At 42.6% G+C, this 23,613-nt stretch overlaps 1 protein-coding gene across 5 annotated transcripts in view; it reads right to left on the bottom strand.

Moving 5' to 3' along the window:
- PLEKHG1 (pleckstrin homology and RhoGEF domain containing G1) overlaps positions 1 to 23,613 on the bottom strand; it is a 249,265-nt gene that overhangs the window by 16,015 nt on the left and 209,637 nt on the right. For all 5 annotated transcript variants that reach the window (XM_061428306.1, XM_061428304.1, XM_061428307.1 and 2 more), the window contains 8 exons: positions 22,037 to 22,168; positions 19,319 to 19,501; positions 19,132 to 19,227; positions 18,862 to 18,948; positions 13,107 to 13,140; positions 9,752 to 9,838; positions 5,729 to 5,767; positions 4,242 to 4,264 (listed from right to left, as the gene is read on the bottom strand). In XM_061428306.1, the coding sequence (XP_061284290.1) occupies positions 4,242 to 4,264; positions 5,729 to 5,767; positions 9,752 to 9,838; positions 13,107 to 13,140; positions 18,862 to 18,948; positions 19,132 to 19,227; positions 19,319 to 19,501; positions 22,037 to 22,168 (681 nt within the window). The remainder of the gene's footprint in view (positions 1 to 4,241; positions 4,265 to 5,728; positions 5,768 to 9,751; positions 9,839 to 13,106; positions 13,141 to 18,861; positions 18,949 to 19,131; positions 19,228 to 19,318; positions 19,502 to 22,036; positions 22,169 to 23,613) is intronic.

Genomic DNA, 23,613 nt, shown 5'->3' with positions numbered 1-23,613 from the left:
CCTCCTCAGACAACCATTTTGCCTTTTTGCATTTCTTTTTCTTGGGGATGGTCTCTATCACTGCCTCCTGTACAATGTCATGAGCCTCCATCCATAGTTCTTCAGGCGCTCTATCAGATCTAATCCCTTGAATCTATTTGTCATTTTCACTGTATAATTGTAATGGATTTGATTTAGGTAAAACCTGAATGATCTAGTGGTTTTCCCTACCTTCTTCAATTTAAGTCTGAATTTTGTAATACGGAATTCATGATCTGAGCCACAGTCAACTCCTGGTCTTGTTTTTGCTGACTGTATGGAGCTTCTCCATTTTTGGCTGCAAAGAATATAATCAATCTGATTTCGGTGTTGACCATCTGGTGATGTCCATGTGCGGTCTTCTCTTGTGTTGTTGGAAGAGGGTGTTTACTATGACCAGTGCATTCTCTTGGCAAAACTGTTAGCCTTTGACTTGCTTCGTTTTGTACTCCAAGGCCAAATTTGCCTGTTACTCCAGGTATATCTTGACTTTCGACTTTTGCTTTCCATTCTTCTATAATGAAAAGGACATCTTTTTTGGGTGTTAGTTCTAGAAGGTTTTGTGGGTCTTCATAGAACTGTTCAACTTCAGCTTCTTCAGCATTACTGGCTGGAACATAGACTTGGATTACTGTGATACTGAATGACTTGCCTTGGAAATGAAGAGAGATAATTCTGTCATTTTTGAGATTGCATCCAAATACTGCATTTCAGACTCTTTTGTTGACTATGATAGCTACTCCATTTCTTTTAAGGTATTTTTGCCCACAGTAGTGGATATAATGGTCATCTGAGTTAAATTCATCCATTCCAGTCCATTTTAGTTCACTGATTCCTAAAATGTTGATATTCACTTTTGCCACCTCCTGTTTGACCATTTCCAATATGCCTTGATTCATGGACCTAATATCTCAGGTTCCTATGCATATTGCTCTTTACAGCATCAGACTTTACTTCCATCACCAATTAAATCCACAACTGGGTGTTGTTTTTGCTTTGGCTCTGTCTCTTCATTCTTTCTGGAGTTATTTCTCCACTAATCTCCAGTAGCATATTGGGCAACTACCGACCTGGGGAGTTCATCTTTCAGTGTCCTATCTTTTTGCCTTTTCATTCTGTTCATGGGATTCTCAAGACAAGAATACTAATGTGGTTTGCCATTCACTTCTCCAGTGGACCACGTTTTATCAGAACTCTCCACCATGACCCGTCCATCTTGGGTGGCCCTACATGGCATGGCTCATAGTTTCACTGAGTTAAACAAGGCTGTGGTCCATGTGATCAGTTTGTTTAATTTTCTATGACTGTGGTTTTCATTCTGTCTGCCCTCTGACGGATAAGGACAAGAGGCTTATGGAAGCTTGGAATATCCACCTACTAATATTCTGTCTGCCTATGGAAGCTTGGAGTATTCACCTACTAATATGTCTGTCTGCCTACCGACCTGCCTGTCTGTCTATCAGTGAGGGCAAGAATATAATTTTATCCTGAATGTTATTTTTCTATTAAAGATTTAACAATAAAAAGTCTTATTAGTCATTTAATACTTTGTTCACTTTTTTCCAAATAGTAAAACTGTGGCCACTTGAGGACTAGGAATAAACAAATACACGCACATATGGATGTGTTCAGTTCAGTTCAGTGGCTCAGTCATGTCTGACTCTTTGCAATCCCATGAGTCGCAGCACGCTAGGCCTCCCTGTCCATCACTAACTCCTGGAGTTCACTCAGACTCACATCCATTAAGTCAGTGATGCCATCCAGCCATCTTATCCTCTGTCATCCCCTTCTCCTCCTGCCCCCAATCCCTCCCAGCATCAGAGTCTTTTCCAATGAGTCAACTCTTTGCATGAGGTGGCCAAAGTACTGGAGTTTCAGCTTTAGCATCATTCCTTCCAAAGAAATCCCAGGGCTGATCTCCTTCAGGATGGACTGGTTGGATCTCCTTGCAGTCCAAGGGACTCTCAAGAGTCTTCTCCAATACCACAGTTCAAAAGCAGCAATTCTTTGGCACTCAGCCTTCTTCACAGTCCAACTCTCACATCCATACATGACCACAGGAAAAATCATAGCCTTGACTAGACGAACCTTTGTCATGTCTCTGCTTTTCAATATGCTATCTAGGTTGGTCATAACTTTCCTTCCAAGGAGTAAGCATCTTTTAATTTCATGGCTGCAGTCACCATCTGCAGTGATTTTGGAGCCCAGAAAAATAAAGTCTGACACTGTTTCCACTGTTTCCCCATCTATTTCCCATGAAGTGATGGGACCGGATGGCATGATCTTTGTTTTCTGAATGTTGAGCTTTAAGCCAACTTTTTCACTCTCCACTTTCACTTTCATCAAGAGGCTCTTAGTTCCTCTTCACTTTCTGCCATAAGGGTGGTACCATATGCATATCTGAGGTGATTGATATTTCTCCCGGCAATTTTGATTCCAGCTTGTTGTTCTTCCAGCCCAGCGTTTCTCATGATGTACTCTGCATAGAAGTTAAATAAGCAGGGTGACAATATACAGCCTTGACATACTCCTTTTCCTATTTGGAACCAGTCTGTTGTTCCATGTCCAGTTCTAACTGTTGCTTCCTGACCTGCATACAGATTTCTCAAGAGGCAGGTCAGGTGGTCTGGTATTCCCATCTCTTTCAGAATTTTCCACAGTTTATTGTGATCCACACAGTCAAAGGCTTTGGCATAGTCAATAAAGCAGAAGTAGATGTTTTTCTGGAACTCTCTTGCTTTTTCCATGACCCACCAGATGTTGGCAATTTGATCTCTGGTTCCTCTGCCTTTTCTAAAGCCAGCTTGGACATCCTCAGTTTACATGTGAGCTAAATCTCTTTCCTTCTCTACACACACACACACACACACACACACACACACAAACACACACACACACATACCGACACAGCTTTGGAATGGACATTCTGTGTATATTCTGGGAGAAAGGTTAATCTCTTTATCTCTTGAGTCTTTTTCTGCATTTAATATACATTCATTTTTGTTAGGAGATGGAATTTTACCACTAGGAAAAAAGCATATTGGTGCTTTCTTTCTTTCTTGTCTTCAGGTTTCATAAGGTTTAGTTAGTCTCCATATAGAGACTTGGTTTGATCATTATCATGAAAAGTTTCCAAGAAGCTCCTGAGATTGTATCTCTAGGACTAATAGAGCGATTCCCCTCCCTGGTACTAAGCCAGGCTTGCTCTGTGATCATAGTTTGGCTGCCTCGCACAGCCACCTTCTGCTGTTTGCTTATGAAAACAAAGTGCATTAAAAAAACAATCAAAATCTCTTATGTCATATTTCAGGACAGTGATTCAATTCATGTTAATAAACTTGCAAAAGTTTCCAAACAGAAATATGCACTACCTGAAAAAAATCCACCTGCCCCAATTTTAAGCAAATCATTTAAACATAAGACTATCGATTTTTAGATGTTTAGACATCCTGACTGAAAGATCCATCATTTATTAACACGGTCACTCTGGCCCTGTGCCAAGGAGTGGGGCAGGCGGAGTCGTGGGGGAGATTTTCACAGCCACATCGTTACAAAACAGAAAGCAAGAAGCCAAGATCGGTTCTCTAAGAATTGTTAGTTAAGCCAATCTATCCGTAGGCATTTCGGACATGGTTCCCTCTGGTCAGGATACAGTATTTATTGTTCGTAGGTAATAAATGTGAATATACATCTTCCAATAAAACATACCATTTTTATTCCCCCTTCTTCTAACCTTTCATTGGAGGAAGAACAATCAAAACTTGATATAGTGAAGTTTTATTATACCACATATGATCACACCTCTCATACCAGCAGCAGGACTGCATTCTTAGAAGGGGATCTTTGTGATTAAAGGCTGATGCTTTGAAAAAGGAGCAAATACTCGGGATGCAAGACCCTTGGTCTAAAATGCACACAGGCACAGGGCAACATGGAGTGGACCACAGCCTGTGCTGGTGTTACATCCTAAGGTATCTTTACAGCTTCTGAGCAGAGAGGTGGGGCAGAAGGATGAAGAAATCATCGCCTTGGTTCTGAGAGATGAAGCTGGGGGTGGGGAGGTGGGGCAAGGGTTTAGAAGGAAGAGGCCTAACTTAAATCTACTTCAACATGTAATTGTTAACACTTGGAAGATAAACTGGAGGTTAGATTTTTAAGGAGAAATTAGGTATAAAGGCTGCCTAAAGTAAACATTTCAAAATAAGGAATGTAATAACACTTACCTTTTGAATGTCTTGTGCTGTTTCTGAAAAACAAAAGATTTAAAACATTTTAAAGTCTGAGGATTAAAAATGTATCTCATACATATCTAACCACTGATTTTATAGAACTTTTAAACTTATTGTTAATCACTGAAACCCAGTGAAACCCAGTTTCAAGGCTCTTTTGACCTAATTTTCAGAAAATACCACTCAGTTACCCAAGTTACATATCCTGTACTATAACAACTTGACATACATCTGAGTGTTAAGTACCTTCCTTAATCCCTGAGAGAGCAATGGACTAATTCATATTAAGTTTCAAAAGCTTTCCCTCAAAATATATATAACCTGAAAAAAATACACATGAAAATCATTTAAACATAAGATTATATTTGTTAATTTTGAAACATTTTATCGGTTGTAACAGAAAGCTATAGCATTGATCAAAAGGGTCACCTTGGCTCTGTGCTAAGGACGGTGCAAGAGGAATTGTGGGGTGAGACTTACTAGCCACATCCTCATAGATATCCTTATGATACCCTGATAATCTGTGTCTCATCTTTATATGTTAATTACAGAAGCATGTAAAGTAAAAAGTGATTGAACTCTGTCCACAAATTCTACCCCACAGAGGCAACCCCAATCAAAAAAGTTTGATGTTCATCTTTCCAGGTCCTGTTCCCACCCTGCCCCCCATCCCAGTCTTCTGTTTATATAATAAGGGTACAATATGCAACACTGCATTTCCTGCTAAATATATGTGCACAAGCCTGTCAGTGGACAGATATGTACATCATTCTTTTTAACAGCTGCAGAATATTCCATGTAGTGCTCTGGGATTTATAACTTTTCAAATCATTTTTCACTAGATGGATATATTTATTACGTGGTATCCTGTTAAAAAGAACACAAATACTCATAAATGTGTGAACCCTGGGTGAGTATGTCTATACAGGAAGTGTACATTGTGAAACATATACAAGTGGAAAATATGAAACTGTTGGTTCAAGGGAAAATGCACATTTAAAATTTAAGTGGGCATTAACAAATTTTCCTCCAAAATCACTGCAAAAATTTATACACCAATAGCTTCAGAGTGCCTGTTTTTCTCTTCTTTTGGCCAAGCCCACAGCTCTCTCACCTCTGTTTATCTCATGTATATGTATGATTTTCTGATTACTAATGTGAGTGACCATTTGTAAATTTTATTGGCAGTTTGTGTTTCTGCCAGATTATATTATCTGCCTTTGGAATACAAGTCCTTTGTCTTTTTTATTAATGGGATTTCTTACATTAATATTCACAAGCATTAATCTTTTTATGTCCACTGTTATCTATACTACAAACATTTTATGTCATTCAGCTTTACATTTTATAATGGGACAGTATTACTTACAGACATTAATCAAACCTGCTAATCTGTAATTGATCTTGTGTTGATTTTTCTGTATATTGTGTGACTTTGTGGATATCAACAGGAATGAAAAAAAAAGTGATCTAGGACTTACCGCTGGTCTTCAAAACTTTATGTGATCTTGAGGAAGGTTCTGGGAGGAAAAATGAGGCCAGCATCATTTGTCAAACCAAATCAAGATTTTTTTCTTTATAAGTAATTATTATTGTTCAGTCACTAAGTCGTATCCAACTCTTTGTGACCCCACAGACTGCAGCACACCAGGTTCCTCTGTCCTCTGCTATCTCCCGGAGTTAGCTCAAATTCATGTCCATTGAGTCAGAGATGCTAGCTACCCATCTCATCCTCTGCCACCCAAATTCACCTATATCCTGATTGCTTAGAGATACTTGGCAAGACATTCACTCTATCAAAACTGTAGGATGAACACTAAGCTATGCAATCTGGAGTCACCTAACAGAAAACCAACCCAACCCATAGTAGCACAATGTTCTCAGCTTTAAGTACCACCCTCTTCCAACAACACAAGAGAAGACTCTACACATGGACATCACCAGATGGTCAACACCAAAATCAGATTGATTACATTCTTTGCAGCCAAAGATGGAGAAGCTCTATACAATCAGCAAAAACAAGACCGGGAGCTGACTGTGGCTCAGATCATGAACTCCTTATTGCCAAATTCAGACTGAAATTGAAGAAAGTAGGGAAAACCACTAGACCATTCAGGTATGACCTAAATCAAATCCCTTATGATTATATAGTGGAAGTGAGAAATAGATTTAAGGGCCTAGATCTGATAGAGTGCCTGATGAACTATGGATGGAGGTTCATGACATTGTACAGGAGACAGGGATCAAGACCATCCCCATGGAAAAGAAATGCAAAAAAGCAAAATGGCTGTCTGGGGAGGCCTTACAAATAGCTGTGAAAAGAAGAGAAGTGAAAAGCAAAGGAGAGAAGGAAAGATATAAGCATCTGAATGCAGAGTTCCAAAGAATAGCAAGAAGAGATAAGAAAGCCTTCCTCAGCAATCAATGCAAAGAAAGAGGAAAACAACAGAATGGGAAAGACTAGAGATCTCTTCAAGAAAATTAGAGATACCAAGGGAACATTTCATGCAAAGATGGGCACAATAAAGGACAGAAATGGTATGGACCCAACAGAAGCAGAAGATATTAAGAAGAGGTGGCAAGAATACACAGAAGAACCGTACCAAAAAGATCTTCACGACCAAGATAATCACGATGGTGTGATCACTGACCTAGAGCCAGACATCCTGGAATGTGAAGTCAAGTGGGCCTTAGAAAGCATCACTACGAACAAAGCTAGTGGAGGTGATGGAATTCCAGCTGAGCTATTTCAAATCCTAAAAGATGATGCTGTGAAAGTGCTGCACTCAATATGCCAGCAAATTTGGAAAACTCAGCAGTGGCCACAGGACTGGAAAAGGTCAGTTTTCATTCCAATCCCAAAGAAAGGCAATGCCAAAGAATGCTCAAACTACCGCACAATTGCACTCATCTCACATGCTAGTAAAGTAATGCTCAAAATTCTCCAAGCCAGGCTTCAGCAATACGTGAAGTGTGAACTTTCAGATGTTCAAGCTGGTTTTAGAAAAGGCAGAGGAACCAGAGATCAAATTGCCAACATCTGGTGGATCATGGAAAAAGCAAGAGAGTTCAAGAAAAACATCTACTTCTGCTTTATTGACTATGCCAAAGCCTTTGACTGTGTGGATCACAACAAACTGTGGAAAATTCTGAAAGAGATGGGAATACCAGACCACCTGACCTGCCCCTTGAGAAACTTGTATGCAGGTCAGGAAGCAACAGTTAGAACTGGACATGGAACAACAGACTGGTTCCAAATAGGAAAAGGAGTATGTCAAGGCTGTATATTGTCACCCTGCTTATTTAACTTCTATGCAGAGTACATCATGAGAAACGCTGGGCTGGAAGAAGCACAAGCTGGAATCAAGATTGCCGGGAGAAATATCAATCACCTCAGATATGCATATGGTACCACCCTTATGGCAGAAAGTGAAGAGGAACTAAGAGCCTCTTGATAAAAGTGAAAGAGGAGAGTGAAAAAGTTGGCCTAAAGCTCAACATTCAGAAAACGAAAATCATGGCATCTGGTCCCATCACTTCATGGGAAATAGATGGGGAAACAGTGGAAACAATGTCAGACTTTATTTTTCTGGGCTCCAAAATCACTGCAGATGGTGACTGCAGCCATGAAATTAAAAGACGCTTACTCCTTGGAAGGAAAGTTATGACCAACCTAGATAGCATATTGAAAAGCAGAGACATTACTTTGCCAACAAAGGTCCGTGTAGTCAAGGCTATGGTTTTTCCAGTGGTCATGTATGGATGTGAGAGTTGGACTGTAAAGAAAGCTGAGTGCCGAAGAATTGATGCTTTTGAACTGTGGTGTTGGAGAAGACTCTTGAGAGTCCCCGGGACTGCAAGGAGATCCAACCAGTCCATTCTAAAGGAGATCAGTCCTGGGTGTTCTTTGGAAGGAATGACGCTAAAGCTGAAACTCCAGTACTTTGGGCACCTCATGCGAAGATTTGACTCATTGGAAAAGACTCTGATGCCAGGAGGGATTGGGAGGAGGAGGAGAAGGGACAAAGGATGAGATGGCTGGATGGCATCACCGACTCGATGGACGTGAGTTTGAGCGAACTCTGAGAGTTGGTGATGGACAGGGAGGCCTGGCGTGCTGCAGTTCATGGGGTTGCAAAGAGTCGGACGCAACTGAGAGACTGAACTGAACTGATAAGAGGATTATGTTCAGTCTCCTTCTGGCAGAGCCCTATGCCAAGCCTCAGACCTCACAGGCCAACTGTCCATCTGACATGTCCCCAGCATGACCACAGAACCAGCAAACTCAGCATATCCCAGTCTCAGCTCACCAGTCTCCCCCACAGCTGCTCCTCCATCTGTATTTCTTATCTTGTTTGTCATTCACATTATCTTCCCTACTTAGTGACCAGGACATGATTTTAAGTTTTTCCCATTTTTATCCATCACAATCTTGCAGGATCCTATTGATGTTCCACCCCAGTTACCCCTATTTTATTCCAAACCTTTAGCATCTCTCACACAGACTAGAGGAACAGCCTCCTGCCCAGTGTCCCTGCCTACTTCATTTTCCACCTCGAGACAGAATTCTCTTTTTAAAAGGAAAACATCTCATTGCTTAACATCCTTCCATTCTTGCAAGATCAAGTTCTTGCAAGCTTGAACTTGCAAGTTCTGCCTGACCTACTTGGCCTTTCATAATCAGGCCCTGATTTGCAACTCTAGTCACATCTCCTTCCATTTACCTTGCTCACCTGCACCTCCAGCCTACCTTGCAGGCAGGGCCAAACAAGTGGCAATTGCTGTCTGATCCAAGGTGTGCCGGCTGAAGTCTCAGGGCCTTTGCAATGTGTTGTCCCCATACCATCAGGCTCTGCAGATTCTACCTGGGGTCCTGGTCCTCTGCTCTGTGTGGTCTTCTGTCGTTCCTAGAGGGCTCAGCTCTCTGTCTCCCCCGCTTTTCAAAACTTCCATTCAACTTCTACAAACTCCATTGTATGAACTGCTATTTGTTCAACCTTCTTTGACTCTCCCACTAGGCTACAAACTCCTTGCAAGCAGAAATCATGGGCATTATTTTTACATTTTCTTAGCACAGTGTAGGAAATCAGGAACTTAGTAAATGCTGGCTTAAATAAAGAAAAATCTGAGGGCTAAGGGGATACCACAAGAAGTCTAGTTTAGCAGATGTGTATTAAAATTTTAGATTTGAAGTAGCTTTGGTATATGTCATTTACAGGATATAATTTTTCACCAGTGCAAGTAGGATTTAAACACCTGCATGCCAATGGTAAAATACTATACAAAGTGAACTTAGTTAATTGACATGTTTTATAGTAACTGAAAAATTGAGAGTTAAGTAGAAAGACTTTTAGAACCAAAGCTTGAGAGCCTCAAAGATAATCAAACTCGTGATGTGTTCAAAAACCAGAAAGAAAATACCTTTTGTCTAACTGAAAGGGACTTTCATTACTAGTGCCCCCAAATTATTTAATTTTGATTATATCTGATTATATTTTATTTACCAGATTTCCTTCTCAGCCGATATGGAGCAGAGCCATTTCGAGAGCCACAAGTCTCTCCCTCGGGACTGTAACAGAAGCCTGGGTAATCTGTAAAAGAACCACAGATGTCTATAAGAATGCAGTGTTCCATGCTGATCCAGTTCGATATATGGCAAAACCCACCACAATACTGTAAAGTAATTAGCCTCCAATTAAAATAAATACGTCAAAAAAAAAAAAAAAAGAAGAATGCTCTGTTCCGTGACTTTTCAGAAAACAGGTAGGACTCGTCCTGGGTATCTGTGGATTTTTTTTCATCAGACATGGTAGAATTCCTCCTTCCATAACCGGGGTTGAACATGCATCTCAAGGCTTTGTGGTTACTGCGGGACCCGCAGGAATGTGTTAGCAAGGTAAACCACATTCCTCACTTCCACCCTCCCACAACCCGAGGCACTCACTTGTATTCTAACTATTACTTTTTTCACTCTCCGGCAGAAAGAGCTACAACCTTTGGCTTTCCCCTTCCTAAAAAGTTAGTTCAAAAGTGTAAGGTGTGGTAACGTCTGGCACCCATTCAGATTCACCAGCAACTCTGAGACCCACAGAGGTCAGACAATTCCATTAGAATAAAAAAAAACAAGGCCCCTGAGAAACTGCAGCAAAGGGTCACATCAGAGACCCTGTCAAGGTACAGCTGCCTGGAGAATTCCATCTGGGGAGCAATTTCAAGAGGCATTTCTGCCTGGCATGGTGGTGGAGGGTGCCAAGCCCTTCCTGACCCCATGGAAGCTGCCCTCCACGTTTTTCTAGACACGCTTTAAATGGTTTAAGTTCTCTTCTCAGAAAAGGAATTTTCATTTCATTTCATCTAAGGGGTACACAGACTTTGGATTAAGAAAATCTGGTCTAAGTCTAAAGCATTGCAGCATATTCAGTGACCATCTGCACCCTGAAGCTTGAGGATAAATAATTTTAGGACATAGCTGTAGACAGGTATTCTTCAAATTGAGGTTAAGCATCTTTAGGTCTGTCTGAAGTGTGAGAAAGGTCTGAGGATTATAAAGACCACATAGACTTCAATGTCAGAGTCAAAGGTATCCAAATGAGGTCATTTGGTCCAGTGCACTGGCCTATCCTGTTCACAGCCAGCTGAGACCAAAGTCAGGGTAATTCTCCCCGGCTGGGATGCTGTGGATATACCTGGCCTGGAAGAGAGGCACAGGACGCCAGTTAGAGGCTTGCCAGCATTCTGTGTGCTCAGAGAATCTTTATTATTTTTCTGTGTTATTTATTTCTTCTTTGTTAGTTATACTCAGATCTCAAGCCTCATATTTTTTTTAAAAAAAGAATGTGTAATTACTATCTGTATAATTTATCTGTAATTTATTTTGAATTTTTTTATATTGGAGTATAACTGGCTAACAATGCTATAGTTTCAGGTGGACAGCACAGCTGCTCGCCTACACACACGTGTCCCTCCCCCCAGCCCGTTCCCATCCAGGCTGCCACACGACACTGAGCAGAGCTCCCCGTGCCATACACAGCGTCCTTGTTGGTGTCGAAGAGCTAACCCAGAGCCTGGCAAAAAACAAACAATGTCGTCAAATGTAGCCGCTCGTGTTGAACAGCTGTGCGTGCTAAGTCACTTCAGTCCTGTCTGACTCTGTGACCCTATGGACTGTAGCCTGCCAGGCTCCTCCATCCATGGGATTCTCCAGGCAAGAATACTGGCGTGGGTTGCCATTCCTTTCTCCAGGGGATCTTCCTGAGCCAGGGGTCAAACCTGTGTCTCTTATCTCCTGCATTGGTAGGTGGTTTTTTTGTTTTGTTTTTTTTTTTTTACCACTACCACCACCTAGGAAGCCCAAACACAGCGTTCCTGGATGGGCTCGAACCACCAACTTTTCAATTAACAGCTGAACTCACTAACCCATGGCACCACAGAGACTGGGACTGAACAGCTGACCCCTCTGGGTCCTCATATGTCTCCATCTTTCCTCCTCATTCTCACACACCCATCCATGACCTCACCTTCTCTACAGAGTGTCCATTTGTATTATATACATATTGATAAAATAAATCAGCTATACAAATACATTATATAGCACAGGGAATACAGATAATATTTTATAACTACAAATAAAGTAAAATCCTTTAAAACTGTGAATCACTGTTGTATACCTGGGAATGATATACTGAAATTCAACTATGGAAGTGTGTTAGTTGCTCAGCTGTGTCTGACTTTTTGCGACTCCATGGACTGTAGCCTGCCAAGCTCCTCTGTCCATGGGATTCTCCAGGCAAGGATACTGGAGTGGGTTGCCATTCCCTTCTCCAGGGGATCTTCCCGAGCCAGGGATCAAACCTGGGTCTCCCACACTGCAGGCAGATTCTTAACTGTCTAAGCCACCAATCAACTATACCTCCAAAAAAAAAAAAAAAAGAATCTCAAAGAGATTTTTACTGAATAAAATAAGTGGCTTCAGAGAACACAGGCCAGTGAGCCCCAGCCTAGCTCTCTGATGGGGTCATCTTGCATCATTTCCTGGTGGGGTCCAGTGGGCATGCAAGGGGGAATCTCAGTGCTGGTGCTCATTTCTTTATTTCAGTAACGTTTCTTTTCTTTTCCTGCTGGAGATTAACAACCAGCAGGCTAGGAGGAAGAGAGGGTGTTGTTTAAATGAATTAGTGTTTGTACTTGGGTAAAGATTGCTCAAAAGTAGGAAGTGTTCAGTAAAAGTTTCTGTCAGACTTAGCTGTAAGTCTTTGAAGCTATTGCTTCTTTTTAAAGTCTGTTTAACCTGGGCAGTAACAAGGATGTGGTAAGTGCTTTGAACAGGTCTTATTTTATTGGAAAGATCTCACTTGTATTTTTTCTCTGCCTGCTACGAGAAGTGTAAGACATAGTCACGTGTGTGGGGCAGTTGTAACTTGAAATGTGAGCTGTATCAGGAACCAACACCTATCGAGTTAGTGTGATTCTTACAGATAATCAATATATTTTTTGCTCATGGGGCTGATGTGGGAAATGCATTGTGAGACCTTCATTGTTTTGGTGGTGATGGAGGTGGGGTAAGAGGTGATCCTGGAAGCATAGCTTGCTGTGAGTTGATGTGGAGATGTGATGATGAGCCATTGGCCGGCTCACAGATGAACCAGGAGAAATCAATGGAGAAAGAAGCCAATGGGTTAAAAAGAGAATATACTGTCCAACTGGCTCTGTTACAACAGTGAATAGAGAGCTGCTACTTTTTTCCAGTTGGGTTTTGACATCTCATAATTGACAACTGACATCTGTAAACCTGAAGATAGAAAATGTGATAGATACAAGTGGACAATGAGATTTCAAATTGTGTAAGAAAACAGAACTTACGAATGGCGTCCATTTCAAGTATTGCTTGCTTGGCCTGAAAGAAAGAAGATGTAGTTATGATTACAAAGACCTGCTTTGTTTGTTCCTTGTTTAAACTACCAATCCCAAGACAGGTTTTACCCCACTGGGATGAGTGGTTTTTGAAAAGTTTTTATAAAACTAAAACTCCTTTCTTTTAGGCACTAATACAGAGTTCAAGGGATGCAAACAGTTGAGCATCCTCGTGTGGGTGGTAGATGCTGTCCCTTTGGTGCCCCGGGGCTAAGCTTACAGCCTCCACCAGGCAAGAAAAAAGGGAAGGAAGAAAGGAGGGAAGGTGGGGGTAGGGGGGAGAAGACAGAGGGAGGAGGAGGAAGGGAAAAGCAGAGGGAAAGAGAGAAAGACACTTTCACCAAAGGATCTGTACCTTGGCTGAGCAGCTTATCATACAGTCTAGATTCCTTCTATGCAACCCTGGTCTATTGAATCCAATCTCAGTCTATGCAATCAAAATTTCAAGGTACAGAGCCTACACCATCAGCCCTCCTCATATCACGGGGGCATGGTAATTCTTTTGGGCTGAATGCAAAATACTTGCTGGACGGTTCCTATGTTTTCCTCCCTCCAAATATGATGCACTTATCAGCTGACTCTCCCAGCTCCCTGCAGCATGCCTGCACCACCATCTCTTTTGTGTGCCCTGGAATATCCTGAGGGGGAGAAAGAGCTGCAGTGTGGGAGAGGAGCCCTGGAGGACACGGTCCGTGATCCAACTCTAGCTCTTAACTAGGCAAGTGCTCTCACATTTCTGCATAAGTTCCCTCAACCTAAAGATGGTCGGATAGGACCCACCTTTCATACTTGCTACTGGTAGCAAATGACAGCCATTTAACCCAGCTAGTTACCATCTACTCCCGCAGGGGACTGACCCTGATAACCTTGACTCTGGCTTCCTCTACATACATCCTTCTCCCCACCTCAACCCTGAGCTTCTGAAGTTTATTGCTTTGAGGCTTCTTTTGGTTATGATTGTTATCATATGTTATCAATGTTTAGGGAACTATAAAAAGAGAAGTTAATGGCCTTAACATGAATTATTTTGCCTGAGGATTCAAAGAAGAAAAAAATAAGGTAGGCTTTCTTGCATCTTGAATGTCATTTTCATTTTTCAAGGTAGTGTGACTGAGCCTACAAATATTATGCTAAGAATAACTTACAGAATAATTTTACTTTGTCGCAGTATGTGACATCACAGTAAAAATGTCTAGGCTAAGTGGCCAAAAAAAAAAAAAAAAAAACCTTGATGCAGTCACCTTAATTTTGAGAAAACAAATGTTTATCCTTTTTTATAACACTGATATTTTTACCATACATTTAGAGTTTGAGGTTACTAGTCAAGTTAATTTTAGACACAAATGTTAGCGCAATTTCTGTGAAGGGCATTTGCAGAACCATGTGTATATAGAAAATCCAACAGTTTATACCTTCACCTTATTCCCAATTAATCTGGACAAAAGTTAGTGTATATGCCACATATATAGATGGATCATATGGCTAACTTCCAGGAAGTTTCTTGATATTTATAAGCTTGAGTTTAAGAACTCAGTATTTTTTTTTCTTGCTTTGACATTTAATAGCAAAAAGTGCTATTCCCACATTTTCCACTAGGGGTCAGTCAAGGACCATCACAGAATTAAAGGACCAGAAGGAGGTTTTGTTAGTAGAACAATGATACATTTTTGGATATTTTTCCCATTATGCATTTTATTTAATAAGAGTAAATATCTTTTGAAAGCTTTAAGAAAATAATTTAAGAAATAGGCTTGAGAAAAGTGAAAAATTCAAATTAGTAATAATTCTGCTTAAATAAGATAGAAAATTGTCATAACCTTATAGTGGATATAACATAGTAAATAAGACTGCTTTCATTTTACCCGGGAACAATGTAGTTAAGACCATCTTTGGGGCCAGGCAGAACTAGGTTTGAATCTGGACTCAGTCCAGATTGCATAAACTAATCCTAATTGCATAAACTAGGGCAGTTTATGTTCCATCTCTGAGCCTCTGTTTTTATTTCTCTAGAATGGGGAGAACAAGACCTTAAGCAGAAGGCATTTTGCTAAAAGGAAGAAATAAGCATATAAAGTACTCAGCACACCATATGGTGCTCAAGCATTTGTAGCTGAAAAAATAGATTGTTTACATCCTAAAAGGGTCAGGGACAAAAAAGTACAATTCTACCATGACTCTATTAACCCTTATAAAATATAAAGGGAAAACTGCTTGGAATACACACTCCCTAGTGTGGGAGAAAGAGGAAGTTCTGTAAGCTAGCTCCATTTTGTAATGGCCAATAACTGCCTTTCAGAACCCCTTTGGCAGTTTTGATTTTCGCAGGGACAGGTGAACAACAGGTGGGGCTTATGAATGGCACATGCCATTGCTCAGAAGGGCATTCCAAGAGACGAGGCCAGCAAACAAATGATTAAGTATGAAGACAATGCATTCACCTCTCTGCGTGAGTTACCTGACCCCTTGGAACGCCCTGATGAGCTGAGACTCACACCTCAGTCAAAGCCCACACCCATGCACATTCATTTCCTGGGCACAGAAGCGCTGCTGACAGCCCCTGAGGACAAGTCTCAAAGACTTTTCAAAAAGTATGCAAGGAGCAAACAGACTTTCTTTCTCAGAAATCTCAGATTGCGTCATTTCCCACCCAGTTCTACCCTCATGAGCATCGTCCCATTTACTGCTCTACTTGCCTCCTCCCTGCCCCAGCATAGACCCCTTCCCCAGACGCGTGGATATTCATATCCTTTAGGACATCTAACCTTTCCCTTCACTCCAGAACAGCAAGCAACGCATAATCACAGCCGCCCCCAGAGCCTATCATCATCCAGAAGTGCCCTCCCTTGCAGGTAGGACTCCAGAAGTCCCTCCTTCAATGACAGATCTCTGTATTTCCATCTCTCCACCCAGACTCTTGCTGAACCAGTTCTCTGACTCATCCTTCATGCACCTGTTTTCCTGGTTGGTTTCATGCTCCACTCAGCCTGGGAATTATGCTCAATCACTGCAGGTTGGATACTGGTTAGCACTCTGCCTTCTCTGTTAACCTTTCCCCTCACTGCTCTGCTGGTTTCCAGCCTTGGGCAACCCATGTGTGCCAGGGTTCTTCACACTAGTTTCGAAGTTGCTGAGTCATCATATTGGTTCGTGGTGGTCAGCTTCAGTGGGGTCCAGGATTCCTTTCACAGATGGCTGTAGTCATCCCCACTGACTCTCTAGCCTGTGGTTTTTTAAAAAAATATTTATTTATTGATTGATTTGGCTGCACTAGGTCTTAGCTACGGGACATGGTATCTCTGATCTCCACTGCTGAATCCAAGATCTTTAGTTGTGGCATGGGAACTCTTAATTTCGGCATGTGGGATCTAGTTCCTTGACCAGGGATCAAACCCAGGCCCCCAGCATTGGGAGCACAGAGTCTTAGCCCCTGGGCCAGCAGGGGAGTCCCTAGTCTGTGTTCTTTAGCACGTGCTCGGAATCTCTCCACTTGCCCTTGGACACCTAGACCCATCTTTGCTTCCACTCACCCAGCAGATGCTATTACCAGCAACTTTAGTGAAGGCAAACCCTTTAAGCTCTCTCAAGTCCACCTCAAAGTTTATCCTCTCTTTATTTTTCTTCTTCCCCCAGCTCAGAGAAGATGTTTCTGACTCTTGACAAGACTAACCCCTACACCTACTGGTAAAGTTAATATAAAAAGTGTAATTAGTATAGAGAAGGTGAATGGATTTGTTAATTTTATATAGAGTTGCACCAATTTTTGCTTCCTAAGACCAACGGAATTAGTTCTAGCTTTTAAAAGCTTGAAAAAGCCATTTTTTATATATGGAGGTGTGCATTAGCAGTTCTTACATATTTTTTTCAGTAAATAGTAAGTTTTGAGTTCCCATTATTATATTCACAATCTAATGTTTTTATTAGACTATATTTACAGTACACACCCCCACCACAAACTTTGGATTAAGAATGTCCCTATCCTTCCATCCCCCCAGAGTCACATTCCAAGGAGTGCCCCACCTCTTATCTTTCCTGTCTCCTGCTTCCTTTCCTCATCCCCTCAGCTTACATGCCCATGACATTCTTCACGAGGGCAAAGTGTCCTCCTTTGCTCTTACCTCTCCTCAGACTACCACTGTTTGTCCCTTCTGAACTTCGCTTTAAAAAAAAGGCCACACCCAGTCTGTTCCTTATTTATCTTCAACCCACTGCTCTCTCCCCCCCCTTATGTCTTAGTTGCCAAACCTAATATCTGCTTTTCTGTTTGAATCTGTTGTCATCTCTGCGGCCTTTGAGACGGTTACTCCACTCTTTCTCAGGGAGGTTCTTTCCTTCCTTTGTTACCACACTTTCTCCTTCGGTTTTCTTACTGCCTCATTTGGCCACTCTTTCTTTGGTTCTTCTCCAAATCCTCCGCCCCTTGCCGAGCACTTAGATGTTGGATTCTAAAGGGTCTGTCTTCCCGTTATGCATTTGCGTGGGCCCTCCTATCAAATCTCGGGGCTTTGGTGACTTCCAGGGTGGAGAGACCTGCGTCTCTCCTGCAGCTGAACTGCCCCTGCAGATGGGCCACCACGCCTCCCTCTCGGGCCCATCCAACCGGTTCCTCTCCCTGGCAGCCTGTCTTGGAACTTACGACACCAGCCTCTTGGCCCAACACCTGACTCGTCCTTGACTTATTTCTCCCTCTCCTGTCCTACACTGCCTCTCCTCTCCTACACTGCCTCTCCTCCTCCTCTTCTGCTACCTGGCAGTGCCCCTCTTCTCCTTTCCAGCCCACCATGGAGACTTGCCAATTCTTTTCCTGCTGCCAGTGATGCTCTACCAGCTTATCCATCACACTGCCCCCAAAGTGACACTCTCAGAACACAGCACAGACCACAGCACAGACCCCTCCCTCCAAAAGCTTCAGGAGCTTCCCCCTACAATAATCCAGGTTCCTCAGTGTGTGTGTGTTCAAAGCCTTCAAAGGTCAGCTGACTGCTTTCCACTTTTCTAATCTTACCCCCTACTCCATCTCCTGAGAACTCGAACATTCAATCTGAGGACTTCCATTCAAGCACAGTCTGTGTGCTGTTTAACACGGGGCCCCTTTTCACACCTCTTTGTTTTTCGTTTCTGCTGTTCTCTCAGCTTGGTTTCCCTTGTTCTTTTCCCCATTTAATAAAAATATTCCTCATCTGCCAAGACTGAGGTAAAAGGCATTTTCTTTCCTCTCCTCACTCGACCATAAACTTGAATACTTTACTCATCCACAATACTTGGTTTATCTCTCTACTAATTCATCATATTTAGCAAACAGTTCATCATTTATATGACTAGCTCCCTTATCTGCAGATTCCTTCGCGGCCAAGTCTGCATCTTGCTTTCCACAGAACCTAAGCCAGCTTTATTTACCCTAGGTGCTTAGCACAGTATTGAATAATTCTCATAATTCCCTTATTTTCTACTAGTGCTCTAGAAAATTTTTTTACAATCTTTCCCTTATTTTTCTTCTTTCAAACAACAACGGCATTAATGAACCAAAAACTCTCTGCAGAGTCTCTCTGCATATGAATCTTTTCAGTATGAATGGCTGGTACAGTTGTTCCCTTATGTAGCTTCTTTTTCAATAGTCTTCATTTTGAAAGTGCACATTCCCATCAAGCTGTCTTCCTGAGACCTGAATTCCTTTCCATTTTATTGTTCGTTGCCCTCATGGTCTTACCTTAGCTGGAATCTTTGCCGCATGATTCTCCAGGATCAGCCTCTTCAGGTGCAGAACCCACAGGCGCTTGTCTTGCTGCGACTTCGCCTACCAGGAGGAGAGGTGGACAGTCACGCAACCCTACCTCTCACAAGACATGGACACTCCTAGGACCTCTGACCAGACGGGACACACGCAGGGTGGCCAGAAAGCCGTGGAAAGGCCGTCAGGCACATGACGCTCATCATGCCCGAGGGTGAGCCTCACAGGGAGGCAGGGGGACGCTGGTACCTGAACCGTGTGCTGCAGCTTGGGGTTCTTGTAGTGGAAGACGCTGAAGCTGAGGGGCTCCTTTGGGATCACTTCCACCAGCATGAGGTTGCCACACTGGAGGGGCAAGCAGAGAGGGCCAGGCAGGCTCAAAAGGGAGCGGAACCAGCACCCCCAGTCCCCACCCAGGACACCCACTCAGACCTACCAGGATGTGGGCTTTGTATGTAAACGTGTCGTCTCTCTTCTTGGTGATGAGCAGCAGCTTGTCAAAGAGGAAGAGCGTCCGCTCATTCTTGGCCCGCTGGAGGCGGAAGGTCCCTTCGAGCACTAGCTCCCCGTAGCTGGTCAGGTCTGGCCCCTTCCAGTTGGTGAGCAAACTCTGTATCTCCTGAAAGAGTGAACATTCCCTGTGATTAAACAGGAGGTGGGAGGGCAAGGTGGGGAGGACACAGGGGCCTGTTTGTTGAGCTTTGATGGGTGCATGCGTGCTGAGCTCCTTCAATTGAGTCCGACTCTCTACAACCCTATGGATGGTAGCCTGCCAGGTTCCTCTGTCCATAGGATTCTCCAGGCAAGAATACTGTAGTGGGTTGCCATGCCTTCCTCCAAGGATCTTCCCGACCCAGAGGTCGAAAGCGCCTCTTGTTTCGGGCTTTGGGAGGTGGGTTCTTTACCACTAGTGCCACCTGGAAAGCCTACCGAGCCTTAGGAATGGGGTCCAAATACCTGCGGCAGGGTCTCAGGGTCCTGAGTGGTGTCTGATGTCCACGACATAAATCTACATTTAGGGCTGCTGTCTCTTAGGGTTAATAGAACTTAACCAAGGTGTTATTTGACAAGTTGCTAATTACTTCTTCCCCTCTTGCAACAATCCCTCTACTAAGGCAGTGAAGTTGTCTTTCAAAAGCCAGGAACAGAGGCTGCCAGTGTGTGACCTTCTCACCATGTTCCCAAGATATGCTCATCCCTTATCTTTTGGACAAAAACCTTCAGAGCTACTGACCTAAAAACCTTCTTCCAGAAATTGAAGTCACACCACATACAAGTAACCCATAATCAAAACTGGTAGAAGATTACACAAGATACATCTTCTCAGAAAATTTCTGACATTAATCCCATTCATTGGGGGGAAGGAAATGAACATTTCTTCACCAGTGTGTTTTTTGTTTTTGTTTTTTGGCTGTATCGGATCTTAGTTGTGACTCACAGGTTCAGTAGTCTCTGTGTGTGGGCTTAGTTGCCCCTTAGCGTGCGGGTTCTTAGTTCCCTGGTCAGGGATCGAACTCACGTTCCCTGCATTGGGAGGCAGATTCTTAACCACTGGACCACCAGGGAAGTCCCCCATTGCATTTTTAATGGAACTTGATAAATAAAAATGGATAACCTGCCTTTGAAGTTTCTTTGAGATATATTGTATGTCCATATTAACTTTTTAAAGAAAATGGATTTTATTATTTTGGAAAAATGAAAATATTCAAAAACAGCACTGAATTAAGCAGCCCACAAAACCACTCGAAAATTCTTAAGTTGAAGGTACTGCTGCTGCTAAGTCACTTCAGTCGTGTCCGACTCTGTGCGACCCCATAAACTGCAGCCCACCAGGCTCCCCCGTCCCTGGGATTCTCCAGGCAAGAACACTGGAGTGGGTGGCCATTTCCTTCTCCAAGTTGAAGGTACAAATGGAGGTGATTCAGAGCCAGAGACTGATGTAGTGGAGTCTTCAGACTGCCAGATAGACTCCTAAGCTATGAAAAAACAGTCACTGAGCCATTTCTGAATATCTAGCTGACATTATGTCTGACATTGTGTCCACAGAACACTTCAATGATGAAGCATTAAAACCTTTATTATTGCTTACACAAAGCAGATATGGCCTGGAAGATTAGAATGTCCTTTTCCTTTGATTTTTGACAGTCAGTTACTACCCTCTGGCTGCATGTAGATGAAACCCGAATGTATGGGCCAAAGGACATGGTTTTCTCCCCTCCCAAGCTGAATGCAGGCGCTCTGCATAGCATGGGGTCACACTGGGCTTTTCTTTTACTCCGGGGACAACCAAGAGCCTTGGCCTAGTCTCTGAGCACACACAATCTTCAGTTTTTAAATAGCGCATCTTCTAAGGTGCCTCGGGCATGGTCACTGACTTAGCATCCATCCAAAGTTCCCAGGAATTTAGAGCTAAATACGGTGACCACTGAAGGGACATTCGCAAACGTGTCTTATTTTAAAAGTGAGGGGTCTAAAATGCCGCGGTGACATTCCCCTCCCCAGGAAAGCTGCTGAGGACCTGGTTCTGGACTTGGTCCTCCTTCCTGAGTCCCCTGCCCCATCACCACATGTTCACCATCTCATGACTTTGTGTGAACTAGTGACAGAGGAACAGAGGCTTAAAACCCTTTTACACAGTTTGCACACCCAGTCACGTCTGACTCTTTGTGACCACACGGACTGTAGCCTGTCAGGCTCCACTGTCCATGGAATTCTCCAGGCAAGAATACTGGAGTGGGTTGCCATTCCATTCTCCAGGGGATCTTCCTGACCCAGAGATTTACTTATTTTTAATTGAAGGATACCAACTTTGCAATATTATATTGGTTTCTGCCATACATCAACATGAATTAGCCATAGGTGTACATATGTCCCCTCCCTCGTGAGCCTCCCTCCCACCTCCCACTCCATACCACCCCTCGAGGTTGTCACAGAGCCCCCGTTTGAGTTCCCTGAGTCATAAGAACTACATTCAACAATGATCAGTATTATTGATGGCTTAATCTTTTTATTTTGTCCTGATCTTTCTTCGCGAGATCTATGATGAAGACCCTGGGTGACCTGCAACACTGAGCAGACTTAACATCTGATTTGGGAAACGGTAACAAGCAATAGGCCCATGGCCTCACCAGACGCTGCCACCCTGAGGCCTCACCTGCAGGCGGACGGCGTGTTCATGCTTCCGCTTCATGTCATTGATGTGCCAGGCCACTCTCTGCATCGTGTCTATGGCATCAAGCACCACATCGTAGCCCTCTGTGTCCTTGTCAAGGTGATTTTCTATTTCCTAAAACACAAACAAACAACAAAAAACCACTCTAATTATTTTCATTTTTTCCCCATATATTCACTGAAACAAATGGTACTTCTATGATGAGTTTCTCATTTTATTTTTGCTTATTTATTTACACACTACTATCTTTCCTTAAGATCTTGAGATAACTACCAGAAAAACCTGCAAAGAAATGATAAGAATGAATAAAAATAGAGTTAGGAAAGTTGATTAGAATTTTACAAGGAGGAATTTGACAAGGATGATGAAACAAGTATATAGGCCATTAAGTCTCACAGAGACATCAGGGTGATTGTAGGAGATAGGAGAGTTGATATTGCAGTTGGAGGTTTCTGAAATTCCTGGGGGCCAATGTATATAGTTCTCTCTCTTAAAATACAGAAAATATACTGATTTTTTTTTCTCCTAGAGGAAGCAAAACATCACACACAGGGCTTAGTACACAACAAACTAAAGAAGAAATAGTGGACATTATGTTTAAAAAAAAATACCTATGTAGAAAGTGTATTTTCATGTAGTCAATGCTTTAAAGCCCAACTGAAATTCACTGAAGATACTCCTGAGTGTTGAGAGAGAGCTTATAGTTCAAGTATTCACTCTCTGATGCTCAGAAGAATGTAACACCAGCACTTAGCTAAGCACTGGAATTCCACAATCCCAGGCAGATGAGAAAGGGACAGGGTTCTATTCCAGTTCTTTCAAGTACACAAGACACGTGTCCCTAGACTTCTGTGAATCTAAGGATATGGACTATTGCATAGTCCCTTTAATCCTTTATGTTCTCAACAGTGCCCACCAGAGAGCTAGGTGGTAAATAAATGCTTATTTAATTGAAGCTGTATCTTGTTAAAAGAGCAGCAATACATTGTAGGTATCTAAATTCCAATGTAAATATCTAAAACAGTAAGAAGATATTATGATCAATTAGATTGTTCCTATGATACTTATCATGCACACATGTTAAGCTCAAGGGTGGAGGTTGAATCTTATGGTATAAATTATGAAAATTCCATTGTTTTATAGTCACTTTGTTCACTTTTACTGAATCCTCAAACTTTCCATCCAGCTAGAAACTGGCAAGGAATTTACATTTTCTGTCTACACTCAGACTCAGCTGTTAGAAAGGTCCTATGAAAGCATATCACTAATAACTCCCAGGTAAGATCAAGAGTGGCACCCCACTCCAGGATTCTTGCCTGGAAAATCCCATGGGAGGAGGAGCCTGGTAGGCTGCAGTCCATGGGGTTGCTAAGAGTCGGACACGACTGAGTGACTTCATTTTCACTTTTCACTTTCATGCACTGGAGAAGGAAATGGCAACCCACTCCAGTGTTCTTGCCTGGAGAATCCCAGGGAGGGGGGAGCCTGGTGGGCTGCCGTCTATGGGGTCGCATAGAGTCGGACACGACTGAAGCGACTTAGCAGCAGCAGCAGCAAGA

Source organism: Bos javanicus, chromosome 9, assembly GCF_032452875.1.
Source record: "Bos javanicus breed banteng chromosome 9, ARS-OSU_banteng_1.0, whole genome shotgun sequence".
Classification (NCBI taxonomy): domain Eukaryota; kingdom Metazoa; phylum Chordata; class Mammalia; order Artiodactyla; family Bovidae; genus Bos; species Bos javanicus.
The sequence above is the reverse complement of the archived record's forward strand: the minus strand, read 5'-3'. Positions and strand labels throughout refer to the sequence as shown.